The 20770-nt window shown below is 49.1% G+C and overlaps 1 protein-coding gene across 1 annotated transcript in view; it reads right to left on the bottom strand.

Annotated features, from left to right (window-relative positions):
• The window catches only part of COL23A1 (collagen type XXIII alpha 1 chain), a 305334-nt gene that overhangs the window by 268454 nt on the left and 16110 nt on the right, over nt 1–20770 (bottom strand). The window contains exon 2 of the mRNA XM_088023561.1: nt 13677–13743. Coding sequence (XP_087879687.1) covers nt 13677–13743 — 67 coding nt within the window. The remainder of the gene's footprint in view (nt 1–13676; nt 13744–20770) is intronic.

The following is a 20770-nucleotide window of genomic DNA, read 5'->3' as shown; positions in this document are numbered from 1 at the left end:
TTCAAGAGCAAGAATGCAAACATCGTAACGGCACATCCATAACGCAGTCGTTAAATACGCTTTGGTATATGCGTGTTATGGTTTTGCAATAAAAAATAATGAAGCCTGTGAGTCAGCAATTCCACTCCTGAGTATACAGCCCAGAGAAATGGAAACACATGATCACACAAAAACGTGTACGCGAATGTTCGTGGCAGCTCTATCCACTATAGCCAAATAGTGGAAACCCGGATGTCTATTAATGGGTGAAGGGATGCACGGTATGTGGTATATCCACGCAATGGAGTATTATTCGGCCTTAAACAGGAGTGGCGTATGGTGCACACCACATGAAGGTGAACCTGGAAAACATTATGCTAAGTACAAGAGGCCAGACACAAAGGGCCACATCGTTAGGATTCCATTTATAGGAAATGGCTAGAAGAGGCAAAATAGAGAGAGACAAAAAAATAGATGAGCATCAAGCAGGGGGAGTGGCAGGAAGAGAAGAGAGGGAGAAGCAGGCTCACCAAGCAGGGAGCCCGATGCGGGGCTCGATCCCAGGACCCTGGGATCATAACCTGAGCCAAAGGCAGACGCTTAATGACTGAGCCACCTAGGTGCCCTGAATCACATATTTTAAACAGACAAATTATATGGTATGTGAATTCCACCTTTTTCTTTTTTAAAGATTTTTTTAAATTATTTTTTTAGTAATCTCTACACCTGACAGGGCGCTTGAACTCACAATCCTGAGACCAAGAGTTGCACGCCCTTCTGACTGAGCCAGCTGGGTGCCCCTATGAGTTCCAGCTTAATAAAGCTATTATAAAGACATAACAAGGGGCGCCTGGGTGGCTCAGATGGTTAAGCGTCTGCCCTTGGCTCAGGGCATGATCCCAGGGTCCTGGGATCGAGTCCCGCATCGGGCTCCCTGCTCGGGGTGGTGGGGGGGAGTCTGCTTCTCCCTCTGCCCCTCCCCCCAACCCCACTCATGCTCTCTCTCTCTCTCTCTCTCTCTCTGTTGCTCTCTCTCAAATAAATAAATTTTAAAAATTTTTAAAAAGACATAATGAGGCAGAGTCCTACGGCTATTAAAACAAATGAATTAATTATTTAAAACCTTAAGAAAGGGGCGCCTGGGTGGCTCGTCTTTAAGCATCCGCCTTCGGCTCAGGTCATGATCCCAGGATTGAGCCCCGCATCAGGCTCCCTGCTCGGCGGGAAGCCTGCTTCTGCCTCTCCCGCTCCCACTGCTTGTGGTCCCCTCTGTCAAATAAATAAATAAATAATAAAATCTTAAAAAATAAATAAAAAATAAAACCTTAAGAAAATCCTACATCTGGATGTTTTGACTAGCGACTTCTCCCAAACATTGAAGAAGGGAGCAACGCTAAATCTTACACTATTCTTCCAGACAGAAGAAATGGGGGTAACATTTCCCACCTCATTTCATGAGGCCAGCATAACCTTGACACCGAAACCTGACAAGAGAGGAAAAGGAGACTTCCAGGCCATCTCTCTATATATGAAGACAGATGCAAATCCCCAAACACCATGTTGGCATATTGGATCCAGCAACGTATTAAAATCACATACCCCATCCAAGCAGGGTTTCTCCCAGGATGCCCAGAGCAGTTAATGTTCTAAAATCAATCAATGTAATGCACTGTTCTGACAGGAAGAAAAAAAAAAGGAGAGCTATCCTATGATCAGCTCATAAATGCAGAAACGTCACCGGACAAGTTGTAACACCCAATCCTAACTTAAAAAGACAAACAAATAAATCTCTCCACAAACTAAGAAAAGAAGACTTCTTTAACCTGATTAATATCTGCAAAAACCCTAAAGCAATGGTTGTACTTAGTGTTTTCCGACTCGGTTATGAAACGGGATGCCTGGTCCAGAACTGAGAATCCTTCTATTCAGCACGAGGGAAGGTCTGACCCAGAGCCGTGAGTCCAGTAAAAGGAAATAAAAGGCGCAGAATAGGAAACAAATAAAACTCTGTTTGTAGACAAGATGATAGAAACTACGCAGAAAATCTAAAGACCGTTGACCTATTAAGCGTTACTCGGAGATGCCACGGCCCCTGGAAACAGGAGCCACAGGAAGAACTCTCGGCAACAAACAGAAAACAAATTTCCAAAACTATTATCATTTCAAAGAGCAGCCGAAGGCAAAATCAGAGAGGGAGACAAACCGTGAGAGACAATTAACCACTGGAAACAAACTGAGGGTTGCTGGAGGGGAGGCAGGTGGGGGGATGGGGTAACTGGGTGATGGGCAGTAAGGAGGGCACTTGATGGAATGAACACTGGGTGTTATATAAGACTCAGGAATCACTGACCTCTACCTCTGAAACTAATAATACACTATATGTTCATTGAATTTAAATTTTAAAAATTAATAATTAATTAATTGATTAATTAATTAAATAGCAGCGCCGCTCAGAAGAACCCCAAATCCGGAAACTGTCCAAACGCCCAACAGCAGTGAAATAGTGAAATGAATAAATGCGCAATCCGCAACCACATGACGCAAATGAACCTACACCGTGTGATTCCATTCACGTAAAGTACAAAACCAGGAAAAGCTAGTTGGCTAGGTGAGAAATTGGGATTAGGAGTCACCCCCCCATCTCCCGGGGGCAACTGTGGGGGCAGGGGTGGTCTCTGGAGGGTGGGTCGTGCACTGTTCCTTGCCTGGGACCCAGGAGTGAGCTGTCTGCAAATTCACCGAGCTGCAAATCTAGGATATGCGCTTGGGCTATGGTAAATTCTATCTGGACAAAAAGTTACAACAAACAATGAGGCAGACATCAGAGGAGGGATGGATCTGTTGATGTTACAGTGACCAAAGCTACTAAGGGCTGCAGAGACCCAGAATATTAGCGGCGTGCATATTCATCCCCTTTCTTGCCACCAGAAGCAGAAGGAGCTGGAGACAGGAAGGGAGACCTTTGCACTGGAAAGAGTGAAAGCCACCGGTGTGGAAGGAATTGTTGGAAAGGGTCCAGGAAGGCAGAGGGAAAAGCAGGGAGGCTGCCCCAGCTCCCTGCCTGCAGTCACGGGTTGCTGTTTATTTGAACGGGTCCCCACGGAAGTGTGGCCAGGGGCCCCTGGAACCCATGCAGGTTGGACTGACAGAGAACTGTACCTTTAAACTGAGAAGACAGAAAAAAAGTGCAGAATACCACGCATTATTATATTTCTCCAAGAGTTCGAATGTGTGCATTTGTAAAATATTTACATCCAGGGAATGGGATTGGAGGGGATGGGGAGGTGGGGGGCAGGGGACAAGGGAGACTTTTCTTTGAACTTCAGAGCTATGTTGTTTTTGAGGAGGGGGGTAATTTTAAGAAGCACAGCTTGTTTTTATGATAATAATTTTTTTTTTTTAATAAAAGGAGGGCAGTGTGCTAAGAAGACTGGAGAAGGGGACCCTGTGGGGCGGTGGGGACCTTCAGGAGGAAGCAAACTGTCCATTCCAGGTAGGAAGGGAGGCACTCCATCATCAAGAGGCGCCCTGGAGACCAAGTGAGTCAGCCCTGGGGGCTGGGGGAGATTCTGGGCAAAGGACTCAGCACCAGCCTGAAGGGCTCAGAGCCCCACCCCTGGTGGGGACAGAGCAGTTCACCAGTCACTCCCCTCTCCCTCACCTCTACCTTCTTCCACCAAAGCAACCCCCTGCATTCACCCTCCCGCAAACTACCCCTCCTGTAAACCCTCCCTCCTGAGTTCATGCCCCCCGCAAGCCCCCCCACGTGCAACCTACCCCACCCCACAAGCAGAGAAGGGGCCGTTGTCCAGGTAGCAGAGCATGACCCTCACAGACCCCTCCTGATGGGGCTCCTGGGTCCCAAGCGGGGAGGAGGCAAGAGGAGAGGATGTACGTTTTGGGGAGCAAACAGGCATGGGGGTGGATAGAAGGCACTACCTTGTCCTCCTGGAAATTAAGCCCAAGTCCTATTGGGGGGGCAGGGTGGCGGGGCAGTCATTCCTCGCTTTCCTCAGGAAGCAGCCCCCTGTGTCCCGTCATGCCCCGCCCCCCCAATACATACATTCCCTGAGAAAGTGTTAAGACCAGTGCCAGACCCTCCCTGGACACTCTGAGGACCACAGTCTCCTAGTAAGTGTGCCACTCCTGTACACCACTGACCTTCAGCGAGCACGGAGCCAGCACAGCCCTCCTAGCCCGCCTCTGTCCCCGCCTGCGTGACAGGCAGTGACGCTCATGGGTACAGTCACTGTCCGGTCCTTCTGTGGGTGCCACAGCTCCGGTGCATTCCCCACCCCGCCTCCAAGTCACCTGCCGCCCCCACCCTCCCAGGGGCACATGTGGTCTTGTCTACACATTTTTAAAAAAAGATTTTATTTAGTTATTTGAGAGAGAGAGAGCGCACGCATGAATGAGGGGCAGAGGCAGAGGGAGAAGCAGACTTCCCACTGAGCAGGGAGCCTGATGCAGGGCTCAATCCCAGAACCCTGAGCTCACGACCTGAGCTGAAGGCAGCTGCTTAACAGACTGAGCCGCCCAGGCGCCCCCAGGAAGGCTATTTCTTAAATGTTCCCTGGTAGGGACTATATTTCCGACACAGAGCTGCAAGTGCCCCAAGGCAAGGCAGCAGGAGCGGATCTGATTCATAGGGAAGGGCCCCTGGCCAGCGCCAAACCAAACGCAAATGCTTCCAATCATCGGACCCTGGGGCCAACTCAGAGCTCAACCCAGCCAAGCCCTGGTCAGAGGGAAGCCTCAGTGAGCAAGGAGAAAAAGCCAAGGGGAGAAAACACTGGAAAGAATGGAAAGAGTCAGTATCAAGTTTAAAAACAAAAAGGAGGCCAACACCCCTCAAAGGGGCTTTCCCATGGTGGGGGGGTGGCGGGGCGAGAAGCTACCCAGCTCCTGCACAGGGTAGAATTCCAGACGGACAGTGTCAGCCCTGGCAGCTTCCTTAATAGATTTTATTAGCCTTTCCCTGAAACCATCGTGGAACAGACCTGTCACACTGCAAATCACCCAAATGTATTTACAGAAAGAGCTGAGTTCTGCGTGCTCCCTTTGCAAGGGCTGAGTTTGTCCTTGTTTCCTGCCACCCCAGCCAACACCCGTAGAGGGTCTGTTACCAGCCCACCGTGCAGCCCACAGATCCTGAAGAAAGAATGTGGATGGATTCTTCAGGAGAACCGCCAGGAGGAGAGTGACTTCGGGCAGAGGAATGACACACAGGTTCTGGTTGCAAAACTCAGTCGTTCCCCAGGGCATAGGATTTAAGATAGGAAGGTGATATGATGTGAGAGATGGGTGCAGGGAAGGAGGCAGGAATCCGACGGAGAAATGTCAAGACACAGATTGCACACTCGATCCTGAAGACGGTGGAGAACCACGGAAGGCTTTGAAACCGAACATCACTTTGCCCCCGTCCTGAGGAAGGTCTGGAAAGGACAAGAGCTGGTGAGGGTCTGGAGGAAGCAGTGGTGGACGGATGGTGCAGGGAGCGAGTCATCAACACACGGGAAGCAAGTAAGATAACTGACTGCCCTTGGACTTCATCGGCAACAACTGGCCACCAGAAAGATCAAAATGATAGAAACATTATCAATCTGATCCCTGAAAACAGTATCTCATTTTACGGGGCATTTCCACAATTTATTCATGACAGATGATCTTTTCAAGTGCCCTCAGCAGTGCCTGGCACAGAGTGGGTGCCCCATAAGTATCCCCTGAAGGGAAGTGTCACCGTTTGTATTTTTCATTGGCGACTCCCCATTCATATTCTTTGCCCATTCTTCCACTAAAATAGTTGACTTTTCCTTATTCTTTCGCAAGAACGCTTTACATCTCATGAATATTAACCATACGTTTACTGTATATGTTGAATTTTTTTCAGCTTTTTATTTATTTTTAAGCTTTGTTAAGGTGAGATTTTTCTATGCAGAAACTGTAAGCTTTTTTAAAAGATTTTATTTATTTATTTGTCAGAGAAAGAGAGCACACGCAGGGGGAGCAGCAGAGGGAGAGGAAGAAGCAGGCTCCCTGCTGAGCAAGGAGCCCGAAGTGGGACTCGATCCCAGCACCCTGGGATCATGACCTGAGCTGAAGGCAGACTGAGTTACCCAGGCTCTCAAAAATGTAAGCTTTAAGCTTAAAATATTTACAAAAGTATTTTACAATATGGCAGGGTTTTTCAGCTCGACACCACTGACATTTGAGGAAGGGTCATTTTTTGTGCTGGGGGCTTTCCTGTACCTTGCAGGATGTTTAGCCACATCCCTGGCCCTGCATCCACTCAATGCTGGTAGCATCCCACCACACCCCACGTTGAGACAAACCAAAATGCGTCTGAACATTGCCAAAACTCCCCTGGGGGCTAAATCTTCCCTGGTTGAGAACCACTGCCTTATGGTTTCTGACTTCAACACTTAGAAAATCTATTTCTTCCTCACAGTTTTTTTCAGTGACCTACTGTATTTTTGTCTTGCCCTCCATGGTTTCGTTTTTCACATTTAAGTCTTCCATCCATGCGGAATATACTTTGGCATACAGTGTAAGGTGAGAAGCAATATATAATGATCCCATTGAACTTACCCTGAGAAAAGGCAGTGCCACCACATGAGCAGCTCCTGATCTGTGGGACATTTAATAATCCTAACCTCCAAAGTTACATGACATCCCACGCAGCGGAAAGTTGCACCTGTCACCCAATAGTTGGCAAAGAGTTGGTCAAGCTGAGGTCAAGACACTTTGAGTCCTCTCTTCCCACAGCTTCAGGATTCTCAGCTACAACAAAACCAGATGGCGCTCAATAAATGTTGGGTGAGTGGGGCAAGTGTTCCAGGAATGCGTTGGCTGATGGCTGTTTTACCCTTCCCATAATTTATCCCAGCTTCCAGGAAACCACTTGCTTCTGGAATCTTCTGGAAAATTATAAGGAATCTTCCATTTTAGTAGAAAAAACACCAGAGTGGGTGCTTGGCTTTATGTCTCACTTCTGGGTGCTTTCCAGTCATTAAAAAAAAAAAAAAGTCCTAATTATCCATTGCTTTTAAATTCCCGTTAAATTTCTATAGAATTTAATGAATATAGTGGGCTCCCTCTGGTGGTCACAAGAAAATCTCCAAATTTCAGTGGTCAGCACATAGTTAAACCCCAAGACCTTTACTTAAGGGACACGGTATATTTCATAATTAGCAGACTCAGAGTAGCCGGATGATGCTCTCAGAGAAGACCTCTAATTAGCCTCTCCCATCCATCAGTGGGTCTGCTAATTGGTTCATGAAGCCACTCGCTGTCTAAAACCACGCTTACCATCTTCCCTTCCAAATCCCTCTTCAGGGATTTCCTGTCTCTATTCAGGGCATCACACCAACTCCCCCCCCCCCCCCCCCCGCAAGCCTCATAGCCTCAGGCACCTCTGTCCCCTCCTGTGCCCATCCATCCTGTTTGTGAGTTCCGTGCACCACGTGGCCCACGCCTCCTGCAGCTGCTCCCGGCCATTCAAGTTCTCACGACCTCTCCTCCACAGAAGTCATCCAGCAGACGCGCATCGTTCCTCCTCCGCGTGCCCAGCACCATTCTAGGCTCAGGGGACCCGGCAGGGAACAAGACAAAGACCATTCCCCACCCTGAGCACCCTCTCTGGGGGGCTTCTCTGCTGGAACCATATCTGCCTTCTGGTTCTTACTCCATGCTGTTTCTGGGGTTAAACGTTTCCTCTTAACGCGGAACTCTACTGACATTCCCTCAGCTGTGTCCTCCCTTGGCATAACACCCACATCCCTCTCTAACCAGGACCACCCTCACCTCCCACGGCCACCTTCCAACCAAACAGAGAGCCCCATTGCCTCTGCTCAGAAGGGTAGGATCGTGGAATGTGTCCCCTTTCCCAGCTGGCTGAGATGCCAAACAGTCTTTCAAAACCCCTGCCCGGCTATCATCTTCCCCCTGCCCAGATCCTCCTGATCTGAGATGCTCTCTCCCTTCTTTTTTTTGTTTTGTTCCTACAAGACTTTTTTTCTCTCCAGGCTCTTTCCATTCTTAGGACAGTCAGGTTCTTGATTCTGCCCCATGACCGCCCAATGACAGGCTCCGTTGGCCATGCCTCTCCCAATCTTTGTCAATACTGTCCACAGGAAAAGCACAAAACAGGAGTAGGGAGAGGTGAAGGAAAGAAGGAACAAATATCTAGGCCTAATGGAGTGGGCACCAGAGACCATCCTCCAGAGTGTTCCAGCCAACAAACAAGATCAGGCACACAAATTAACTCCTTCAACTCTGGGCAGTCTGACGTAGCGGGAGAACTGCCATCAAGCTGCTGTTTTATATCATAACTTCCAGCCAACTAGGATTTAATAAGTTAAAAAAAGTGCTATTTTTAAAATTCTCTGAATAAGCGACTGCCTTCGGCTCTGGCCATGATCTCAGGGTCCTGGGATCGAGCCCCACATTGGGCTCCCTGCTGGGCAGGAAGCCTGCTTCTCCCTCTCCCACTCCCCCTGCTTGTGTTCCCTCTCTCGCTGTCTCTCTCTCTGTCAAATAAATAAAATCTTTAAAAAAAATGAATAAATAATTCAAAAGGGGGAATAATAATTCCTTCACTAAGCTCTTTCCTATGCCAACAACTGAACAGGCGGAACCCACGTAACTTGTACCTCTGTTCCACTCTGTAACATTTGCTGTAAACTATCCATGAAATGTATCAGGTTCGACATCACGCTCTCCTGCTCTCCTCCGTAGGGTTTCACTCCTCTGCTCAAACTGCGAAACGCGCTTAGACAGAGCCGTGCATTTCTAATTCTGATTAATCTATTCATTGGTGCACATTGTTTGGAAACCACATGCAGCATCTCTGGTATATTTTGCAAGGATATAGAAGGGTCCAGAAAAAGAAAAGTATCGCTACGTTTCTGAAAAGTTCCTAACAAACTTCCAGGGCAGGTGGAGCCCGGGGTGGAAACCAGTGTGAACTGTGTGAAGGGGGCAGAGCCCCAGGCTTTGCACTCATCCTTCTGGATGCCCTTTAGTGGCTGACCGGAGCTCACCGGTTACACGTTTCCTGTTCCCTTCCTGTCTCCCTCCTGGGCTCTGTCGCTGGCTTTTTCTCACCCACGTCTCCGAAGAACATGCCAATTCGGTCTGCCAAGCCTTTGTTCTTTCCCTCCAGAATATTCTCAGACAACCGCTAACTTCGAATCTCCTCTCCCCATCTCTCTGGCGGCCCTGCCAGACATCAGCGAAAATCAAGAAGGTAACAGGCTGCGCGGGTGGGTCTGGATCAGCCTGGGGATGGTGGATCTGAATTAATTGTAACCACAACTCACTCACAGGAAGCAACAGAGGTCCTGTTCAAAACAAATTACATGCATTAACTTATTCAATCCCTGGGACAATCCTATGATGTCGCTACTACTGGAAACCCCATTTCACAGGTAAAAAACTGAGGCAGCAGAAGGATAAGTGGGTGAGTGTCCAAGGTCACGGAGCTGGTGAGTGACAGGATTTGAACCGGGCAGTCTGGGTCCGGAATCCAAGCACTTGGTCACTGGGCCAGGCTGACTGTTGCACAAGTTCAGCAGAGGGAAAAGACTGCCCTTCTGTGCCCGGAGTGGAGACCAGCCTCTGGTCAAACCCAGACTCTGTCTACAGTTCCCCACCTGAGGGCCCCCTGGACAGGGCTGGCAGGCCAGCCCCGGAGTGGTAAGCTCTTATTTATGACTGCCCAGCTAAATCCATTTTGTCTTCTTCTGGGAACAGCACCCTGGGAATATTCCTTGTGGTAACTACCCTGCCCATTCTCAGCCCACATGGCTCTGGCAGGGTCAACCCACCCCATGAGGCATTCCCCCAGGTCCAAGAACAGGCACGGGACCCAGACCTGGCCAATCAATGCAGCCCATCCTCCAGGCACAGCAGTGGATTTAGTGATAGGCATTAGGAGAGTTAGCTAATGGCAAGCACTTTAACACCAGAGAGGCTCATCCCAGGACGTGCTGGACTGGACCACACGGCAGAGTCGAGTCAAACCCAGGGCTCTCCGGCTCCAAGGCGCTGGGGCCCAGCCCTGACCGCTCCCTTAGGATGCCCCCGGGTCATGACTGCTCTTAGCGCAGCAGGGACGGGCTGTGCTTGCGCCTTCCTCTGCCACAGGACAGCCTAGGGGGACACCCCTACCAGAGCCCTTCCTGCAGTATTCTAAAATTGCCGCTCTGAGGGCAGCCTCCCCCAGCAGACTGCGGGGCTCCTGTCCATCCAGCCCGACACCCCCAGCCCTGGCGGCAGTCTGAAACATACGTAAACTACCTCAAAAACCCGGCCGCCTGATACCAAAGCCACTAGCCACGTGTGGCAGTTGAAATTCAAATTAAGTAAAAATTTGAAAAGTCAGTTCCTCGCTGGTACTGGCCACGTGTCAAGGGCTCAGCAGCCACACGCGGCCACGAGCGGCTACCGTATTCACAGGGTATCGCCCATGTCCACATCACAGAAAGTTCTGCTCTAGGACAGGTAAAGCCTCCAGAAAGGTGAGCAGAACTGGGGAGAACGGGAAGGGGAATTATTCTTCGCGGGTAATCTTTAACAGTACTTGAGTTGTTGTTTTTTTTTTTAATCACATCATACGCCATTTTCTATGCAAAAATGACCACTTTTAAACTTTACGTAGAATTTGTAAACGTTCAGCTCATTTTTAGACCTGTAAATACATAGGTCACATGAGAAAAGGGTGTTGGAATACCCCAGGGTGAGTCGTGGGTGTCTAAAGCCTGGAGCCGTCTGCTTTAGGAGCACAGAAGGGCCTCTTTGGGCAGGTGAATGAGAAAGGGCAGCATGCGGGAGGGGGGCTCCCGATCCTGATCCTCCCCCTCCGCAACCTCAGGGTCCTCTGGGTGATTCGCATCCCAGCCCACTTTCAGTTCCTAGGGCTGCCACACCAAATTGCCACAAACGAGGTGGCTTAAAATGACAGGACACGGATTCTCTCGCAGTTCTGGGGGCCAGAAGTCCAAAATCAAGGTGCCACCAGGGCTGGTTCCTTCTGAATCCCCTCCGCACGCCCTCTCCAGCTTCTGGTGGCTGTGGGTGAGTCTTGGCCCTCCTACATCATTCTCAGTCCTCCCAAGGCCTCCACTGTGTGTCTCTGTGTCTCAAATCTCTCCCTTCTGTCTGATAAGGACACTCATCATTGGACTTAGGGCCCACCCTGAATCCTGGATGACCTCATCCAACCGTCTACACCGTTTTAAGATGAGAGGTGCAAGGCGCAGGCCCCTCCCTTGTCTGAGGTCACAGGGCCAGCTCAGGGCACAGCCCTGCCAGGCCTCCTGCCCCTGGCGCTGGCAGGAGGCCTGCCCCCTTCTTGGCTACACGGCTCCCACTGAGGGCCCGCTTCACAATGGGCAACACAGAAGAGTCTCTCCCTTCTCTGGCCTCGCTTATCTGTTTTATCAGCCCTCCTAGGATCTGACAAAAGATCTCACAGTCTCCAGGCCGTGAGAAGGAACTGGGTGGGCAGGGGGGGGCGTCTGCAAGTATCTCAAATCAGATGGGGCCCCAAACTACAGAGGGCAGTTTGCAGGTCCAGACTCCAAAAGTCTGCAGGGCAGATCAGAGCATGGGAGCAAGGGAGTCAGTTTGGCTTCGAGTCCTAGGAAAAAAGACCTCTGTCCTTTTTATGACAGGGAGAATGTCTAGCCTACAGGATTTTGCATCGATGAAGGTCTCTGGTCCAAAGGGCTCAAGTGAGTCCTCCAGCTCGAGGTAACAGAGGGAGAAAGCAGGTGTGGACATGGGTGTGCATCAGGGCCTGGCCACACTGGCCACATGACCATGCTGAGGACACCTCCCAGGACAGCTTGAAGGCAGCCATGAGTCCCTCTGACAAGAGAAGCACAGTGCCAACACCCAGCAGGGCCCCCCCTCCAGTGGGACTGGGGGTTCTGACCAGCCTTTGAGCCCCCAGAGTCTTCCCTGGGACCCTCTTGGAGCCTCTGTTGGTGGTTCAGGAACCCCCAAGGGAAGGCAGGTCACAGGACTGTCTCTGGGTCATGGGCTTTGACCTATACTCAAAGACAAATCTCAAGCCTACGGAGCCCACTCCCATATTGTTATCCATTTTCAGTAAAGACCTTGAGAGTTAATAAGCGGCAGACCAAGATCTGGCCCTGGCTCGGATTTATTCAGGGCAGCCCCTCACTGCCTTCTCCTTCTCTCCCCATCATCTGTATCTAGGACTTTCAAACTTCCGGTCAGCAACGCATAGCAGGAAACGCATTTCAACCACCATCCAGGTCATACACTCCAAATATAAATAGCTCAAACAAAAACTTCACTCCAATGTGTCTTTATTCCAAACCACAGCTAGTTCAAAATTTCCAAACGCTGGCTGCAACCCATGGAACTGATTTCATATCCTACAAACGCTTTGTGACACCCAGTTTAAAAAATACTTCTCCACATAACTCACATGAATTGATATCCATACAGCACTAAGAAAGAGGAGGAAAAAAAAACAAAACAAAGAAACACAAGAGGAATCATCCCTGTTCTATGTATTTTGCAGATCGTCCAAAAACTCATCTGTGGATCTGCTCCCCGCCCCCCACCGCCGCCCTTTGAATCAAACGTTTGACTTCTGCTGACTCCTGATCTGCTAATATGCTGTCGTTGCTTGTTGAGTCCTTTTTCCTCCTGTTAAAATGTTGCAGGTACTCTTGAAGACTAACTCAAGCTGGCCCATAAAATCCTCCCCGAGTGAATTTTCACACCGCGAGGTTCACCTCTGCAGAGATCACAGGGCATCTCCCAATACATGGAGATGTTCATTTTCCAGGAGCTTCGTGTCTTGGCCGGCTGAAGTGGACTGAGAAAAGCCTGACACTTGGGCTAGTGGATGGAGTGATGGCAAGGACAAGGGCCCCAGGGCTCAGCTCTGTGTTCTCCACCTTGTCCCGCATGGTGGGGAGTCTAAGAAGTATTGCAATTTTCAACTCATTCACCGGTAAGGTACGACACATTGTGCGATAGAGGATAATTCTAACCCAGAAAATTCCAGAGCCAAGGCCGCAACACCTAAATTCTCACTGATGGTCTGTGCAAAGCTCCCATGAGGATCATCAGAAGGCCTGATCGGACTCAGGATTCAGCCACGAGGATCGGGAATCCACAGATCCTGGTCTGATTCGCAGCCATCCTGGCTGCACCACCAAAACCCAAGACAGACGTGATCATCTGAATCATTCAGACCACGTTCCCATCTTCCTTCCTCTACCTCCACCTGAAGAAACCAAAACCGAAAAACCCTATATTCACCAGCTTCCTTATTCGTCCTGTCGTGTCTGAAATAGAGCTGGGGTCACAATGTTAATACCGTGCGGATGGTCGAGGCCTGTTTCTCGGTCTTTGAAATGGGACGGCTGTTACTTTCTTAATCTACGCCTTCATTACAAGTCATTTCTAACAGTTTCTAACAGACCACCATCCTCATGAAACCAGGTCAGGTAACCTTGCTAGAATCTTTGACTGGTAAGCTGGTCAGGGAAGACATAGGAAGAAAGACCCCGGATGGTCCACGAGCTACAACAGACAGCCTGAAACCCAGGGCCAGCCTCTTGACCACGTGCTTGGCAGTTCTGAGCACACAGGACACAGGAGGCCTGGCCTCGGGAAGTCAGGGGCCCCACAAGGATCAAACATCCACTTACCTGGTGGGCAGACACAGGCAGTCGGCGCTTCTCGGACTGTCCGGTGCTTGGCCAGTCCCTCCAACTTCTGAACCAGAAAGAAAAGAGAAGGGAAAACAAAAAAACAAAAAAAAACGAGCATGAGTTTGAGAGCGGACAGGGGCAAAAGTGGAAAAATCAGCAAACACCCATGTATCGGAAAGATTGACGGCGGGGCGGGCGGGGGTGGCATTGTGGGACATATTTTTTCTTTTTTTTACAAGGGGGTTCAGTGCTACAGATAGTTTTAGTAGGAGAGGAGAAACCAAAATAAACGTGCAGCGATCACTCAGGAGTCCCTGAAAAGACGGTGGCAGGTTTCTGCTCTGTTACAGCATTTTCTTTTTTTTTTTTTTAATTTTTTAAATTTTTTTAAATGATTTTATTTTATTATTTATTTGAGAAAGAGAGAGCACAAGCAGGGGGAGGGGCAGAGGGAGAGGGAGAAGCAGACTCCCCGCGGAGCAGGGAGCCCCATGTGGGGCTGGATCCCAGGAGCCTGGGATCATGACCTGAGCCGAAGGCAGACGCTTCACCGACTGAGCCACCCAGGTGTCCAGTCACAACACTTGCAAACATGAATCCAGAAAAGTCAGAGTGACGGTGTAGTCCGTGTGAAAAGTGGAGGGCTGAGCAGAGGGAGGCTGGGCCTTGGCAGCCAACCCTTGGTCCTCAGATTGGATCCGAACCCAGGACACCCCGGGCCTGCTTGCTGCAGCCCCCGTAACCCACGGGGCCTCAGACGCCAGGCCCAGACCTAATCCGCCCTGATGACATCTTCCTTCCTTCTTACCAGCAGGGATCCTTGGCCTGGAAAATTCAGCTCAGTCCATTTAACAATGGACTGTGCTACATTTGGGGGAAGGGAAAAGAATTACCCCGGAAATAGGATCAAACATCCCAGCCCTGCTATTAGGCTAATTCAAAGTACGACTGTGGCATAATCATCACCTGGTGGACCAGTCAGAGCAAGCTCGGAGGCCCGGATTGCCGCTCCTGCCTCGCACGTAGGGGGCACGCTGGGGAAAAAAAGAAATTAGTCCCCAAACCCAAATCCAGGTTGAGGAGGGTGAAAGGACAGGCCCATAATCCCCAAACAAATGAAGACTTGAGTCCTAACCAAGAAAAAATAAAGTCTTAACCTTTCCCCGAGGAAGCAAACACATAAAAGAAAAATCTCCCTCAAAGCAAAACAAAGCAAATCCCAAATGGGATAACTTGAGTGACGAAATGGGAGACTACCACCAGAAGTTTCCAACATAAAAATGTAATCTTTCTGGGGGTGCCCTGCGGGGCCCCGTGGGTGAAGCGTCTGACTCTTGGCTCCAGCTCCGGTCATGATCTCAGGGGCGCGAGACCCAGCCCCACGTCGGGCTCCGTGCTCAGCACAGGGTCTGCGTGAGGTTCCCCCCCTCCCCCCCCGCTCCTCCCACCTCCCACTGTGCTCGCTCCCTCGCTCTCCTCTCTCTAAAAATAAATAAATAAATCGTTTAAAAAATGTCATCTTTGTCCATAAGAATAAATAAATAAAAATTTAAAATACCTTGACAGCAAGCGAATATTGTTTTTAACTTTTTTAAAAGTCATCTCTGTGCCCAGCGTGGGGCTGGAACTCACAACCCTGAGATCAAGAGTCACACGATCTGCAGACTGAGCCAGCCAGGAGGCCCCCGCCCCCCGAACTGTTATTTTTAAAGCATTGCTTTAGAGGAGGTGCGAAGGGCACCCCCAGTCTTGAGCCCCTGAGCACCAGGCCTGGGGTTTGCACAGGAGAGGGGACTCCAGCCGAGCTTGGTCGGCCTCTGGCTGGAGCAGCCCTGGACCGGGAGCTCAGACCACCTGCCAACACTTCCAACCGCACCCTCATTTTACAGACGGGCCACAGCGGCTGATGCCCACCAGAGGTGGGGTGAAGGCCTGCAGGTTTTGGGGGAACACAGGGACTCGGGTATGCACGCCGGGCAGAGGCTGCGTGGCAGGAGTACCACAGACAGGCAGGGGGCGGAGGGTGCTGCCTTTAGGTGCGCTGACTTGTCCATCTTCACTGCACCTCCCCCGCCCTCCCCCAAGGCCTCAGCCTGCCCCAGAAGTCAGGACCTGGCTAGGCTTCTGGACGCAGGCTCCCAGCTCTCAACTGGACCCCTACCTGTCACGCACCCCTGCTCTGGAGCACCTGGCCCAGAGTGACCCTAAGAGCAGCCCAGGCAGCCCCAGGCTCCAGAGGCCCCCAGAGCTGCCCTGGGGGCCCCCCTCCCGGGGGTGGGTGAGAACAGCTCCACTAGCAGCTGCAGACAGCAACCCCCCAAGCCCTACAACCTACCCGCCCCCCAGCACCACCCCCAGCTGGGCGGGCCCTGTAGCCCACTATCCTGATCAGAGCATGGATGCTGCCGGCCGATGCGGATACAGGCTGGAGCGGGATCTCAGAACTCACTTTCTTCCCCTCCCACTGTATCTGCAGAGACTATTACAGATTTCAAAATGTACACGGCAAACGAATCCAGCCTTCGTCGTTTAAGCCCGTCAGTTTGTGCGAGACGCTCTCATCCGTTTTTATCATGGCTAGACGGTCTAGAAGCCGCACTTGCTTCCTTGTTTGGAAACCAAAGCATTTAAGGCTAAAAACCAATTTGCTTTTAACAGCTCATCACATCTGGGCCGCTCTCCTTAAAGGGAGGGAGGCTTTATCAAATACTGATAGGAAGCACAATTACTTCCAAACTGCTCTTATCGTAAAATAAAAAACTAAACAGGAAACTATGGGAGGGGGGAATAACCTCATTGTTAACGCTAGTAGGTGAGGTCATAACGTAACGGGATCGAGGTTTTGTTTGGTCGCTGACTCTAACTCCGCCTATGCAGGTGTTTCTCTGGATTACACGGTGAATCTGCAGTTTTATCTGCTAGTCCCCTGCCCCCCCCATCCTCCCTCTCCAGGCCCCTAACTTTCTGTGGGTTTGAAATGCCACTGCTATGAACAACTTTTGAATTAGAAACCCAATCCCACAGTCTTTATTTCCATGCTTCGCTTTTTCTTCTCTAATTCTAAGAAAATATTCTTTTGTGTCCAGGTTTGTAAAAATGATTTAATGGCCTCAACTTTTTTTTTTTCTTTTTGCCTTCAATTATCTGGCAGCACCCCTCACATCTGCAAACAATATGGTCCTGGTTTTACATATGCAAAGAAGTCCTGACTCCAAAAGTAAATAAAGGAGGAGTTTTTAGAGAATAGACCCTGAGACTTTGGGAGCGTTCCCTCCACCAGCTACGGAGGAGGAGAACTTGAAGTTTGGGGTGGGGGAGGGGCAGCGAGCGCGGAGGGGAAATCGTGGTTCTCAGAAAAGCATTACACTGTTAGATGATAAATTTACTAATGACCTGTGGGAGCACCAGTCTGGGACGCTCCGCCAGATGTTTGATCACGGCCTCGAACGGGTGCATTTTGATGAAATGTAGATTAATACACGTAGAAGGATGTCCCGATTTATTTCTGTAAAATGGGACAAATAAGGCCACAAAACCGTTCCTATCCTCTTTGACAGAAGATTCCTGCTCTCGGTAAGAAATCTCAGGAAAATAAAAATCAGCAGGAGCAAAGAATAGTATGCATGAAGTTGCACCCCTCCCCCCCAAACAGTGGGAGTGGTTTAGAAAAGGATGGCCGACCACCCCCTGATGAAACTGTCATGTTTTGTGAAATGTCATTAGGAACACCATGTAGCAAGGGGGGGGATATTTATGATATTATAAATCAAAGGTCTATATCTGTGTAAAAATTTAGGCATGGGATGACAGCAACTACCAAAACATGAACCCCCCTGGGTGTTGAGATTATGGTGATTGACTTCTTTAGAAGTCCTTGCTGTGTTGTCAGACCATCTTCACAGTTAAAAAAAAAAAAAAAAAGCGTGGAAGTAAAAGAAGAACCAAAATGAAGCCCTCAAGTCTCCCCACCGAGGACAATTTGTGAATGATGGACAGATGATTCTAGCACCGCAAGTACCATTTTACAGAAATAATCCTCTGGCCTCCTCCCGCCCCCCCAGGGAGGGGCCCCTGCCTGCATTGTTGATGGCCTCAGCATCCCAAGAGGACAGTGAGATCTGGCCTCTGACATTCTTTTCTTCATACCTCATCATGGAGATGAGTAGGATAACAAACACAAAGTATTATTACTGAGTTACTGATTACTTATAATGGGCCAGGCACTGTGCCAACAGCTGTTACCTCATTCAGACCTGCCAAGACCCCCCCCACCACCACCACAAGGTGGGGACTATTATTATGCCCATTTACAGGTGAGAACATTGAGGCTACAAGGGGCGACATCAGCATCAGGGTGGGATTTGCATCCTGCTATATCAACCAACTCGAATCACAGAGCATGGCAACCTCCGCTTACAAGCGATCTTCATATCCCAACCAACCAAACAAACAAAAAGTTGCAATCCACCACCAGGCCAGACAGAACGAAAAGGGCAGAAATCAGATCCGGGGCTGCTGAAGATTGAGGAGTGTGAGGCGTGAAGTACAAGGACACACAAGGAGACAGTGTGAGGCTGATGGAACTGATCTGTATGGCACTGAGATGCTGGATACACAGCTCTGTGCATTTGTCAAAAACAGTAAGACTGGGGCACCTGGGTGGCTCAGTCGGTTAGGCGTCTGCCTTCAGCTCAGGTCATGATCCCAGGGTCCTGGGATCGAGTCCCTCATCGGGCTCCCTGCTCAGCGGGGAGTCTGCCTCTCCCCCTCCTGCTGCTCCCCCTGCTTGTGCTTTCTCTCTCTCTCTCAAGCTCTCTCTCTCTCAAATAAATAAATAAAATATTGGAAAAAAAACCCAGTAAGACTGGACGTCACAAAGAGTGAACTTTAACGGATACACATTTACTTTAAAAATCAACCAGGATATCGGAGAATCCCTGGATGAAACGTAGGCTGTGATGAATGAATCTAACTACGTTAAGACTCTGTGAGATAACCTTGTGGCAAGTGGTGGGGAAAAGCATGCAGCTGACCTAAGTAACTTTGCAAAAAGTGTTTTGATTGAGAACTATCAGGCTGAACACAAAAGGAGCCATACAGAGATGCTGTACTCTAGCAACGTAAGTTGTTTCTCACTTTCTCACTGGGCAACGGGCATTAAGAGGGCAATTTTGAAAGGTTGGCAATGTTGAAACTACTTTACATATACATTAGCATTGAACGAGTGAGTAAATACACTATGGGTGATGAGAGCCAGGCTTCTCGCTGTCTAAGAACTTATAAATATACAAAGGGGGAAAGACAGAATGATCCGTGTGGTGTCAGATGAGTCAGAGACGCCACCAAAGGTCACATCTAATGTCCACAGGAAGAGACATATGGAAATAATCATAGGTATGTATACATAGGAGAGTGAATATTCAGGCATATACACGATAGCTGTGTGCAGAGAAGACCTACAACCAAGGACATCCTGGAAGCAGCAAGCACACCCAGGACCTAAATCTTGGTGTCTAAATACCATTCTCCAAGAAAAGGAACCAGGGCTCCTTGGAGAAATGGCTGATTCTAGGCCCAGGCCAGGTAGACAAGATGAACCTCAAGTGTCTTGTAGTGTTATCGGAAAAAAGGAGGTGGGGGAAGAGTATGGCAAAGAAACACAAAACCTACCTGAAAGGGCTCAGAATTGCCAAAGCTGGAACAACTTAGGCAACAAAATTAATAATGCAGTACTGGATGATAAGCCAAAGAATAGGTTAGAAACCCATGAGTTCATACTGATATAAATGATTGAATAAGTAAGTGGGAAGAGACAAATCTTCCAATAATATATGTAGATATGCCCTCTCCAGGAGGTGGAGCTAAATTCCCTTCTTCTCCAGTGAAGGCTAGACTCACTTCCTAAAAGAAGAGAAAGGAAAATAGTGACTTTATAATGTGGAAATCTGGCAGATACTACATTAACCAAGTGGTCAAGATTAATGTCACCAGCAATAGGTCATGTGACATCAAGGACCCCTGACATGAGCCATGACAATGGCATCCACCATAGTGCTATTCTTCCCCAGCCCTCAGAATCCAGTCTAATCATAAGAGCAGCCCAAACTGAGGGACAATCTACAAAATACCTGACCAGTATGTCCAAAAATTGTCAAGGTCATGAAAAACAAGGAAAGACTGAGAAACTGTCATAGACCAGAGGAGACCAAGGAGACAGGACAACGAAATGCAGCGCAGTATCCTGGGTGGGGTCCTGGGACAGGAAAGGGACTTTAGAGGAAAAACCAGGGAGATCTGAATAAAGTCTATAGTTCCCTTTTTTAAAAACGGGTAAAAAAAGAAATCACAAAGTCCCTTAAGACCCACTAAGATGCAGCTTTATTTTTTTTTAAAGATTTTATTTATTTATTTGACAGAGAGAGATACAGCGAGAGCAGGAGCACAAGCACGGGGAGTGGGAGAGGGAGAAGCAGGCTTCCCGCAGAGCGGGGAGCCCGATGCGGGGCTCGATCCCAGGACCTGGGATCATGACCTGAGCCGAAGGCAGACGCTCAACCCCCTGAGCCACTGCCCCCAACTTTGTTATTTTCTATAACACATCTATTTTTTTTTAATTGAGGTGAAATTCACACAGCATAAAATTAAAGTGAACAAGGTTAAAGTGAACAGTTGGTGGCATGTGCAAAACCCCTTTATCTAGCTCTCTCTTTCTAGTTCCAAAACATTCTCATGACTCTGAAAGGAAATCCAGTGCCCACTAAGCAACTGCTCCCCAATCCTCCCTTCTCTGAGCCTGTGGCAGCTGCCGATCCTTCCGTCTCTACGGATTCACGTATTCTGGAACAGAATTACATAATATATGACCTTTTGTATCGGGTTTCTTTCACTCAGCAAAATGTTCTTGAGCTTCATCTATTCTGTAGCATGTATCAGCAATTCATTCCTTTTTATGGACGAATAATATTGCTTCGGGTGTCTACACCACAATTGGTTTATCCATTCATCTGTCGATGAACATTTGGGCTGTGTCCACCTAGATGAATAGTGGGATATTATTACTAAGGAATGGGACCTGGTCTTTTTAGTTAATA

Source organism: Eumetopias jubatus, unplaced genomic scaffold (assembly GCF_037043125.1).
Source record: "Eumetopias jubatus isolate StellerSeaLion01/CBP00866 unplaced genomic scaffold, mEumJub1_p1.0 scaffold_5, whole genome shotgun sequence".
Classification (NCBI taxonomy): domain Eukaryota; kingdom Metazoa; phylum Chordata; class Mammalia; order Carnivora; family Otariidae; genus Eumetopias; species Eumetopias jubatus.
This window is presented reverse-complemented; position numbering and strand designations above follow the sequence as displayed.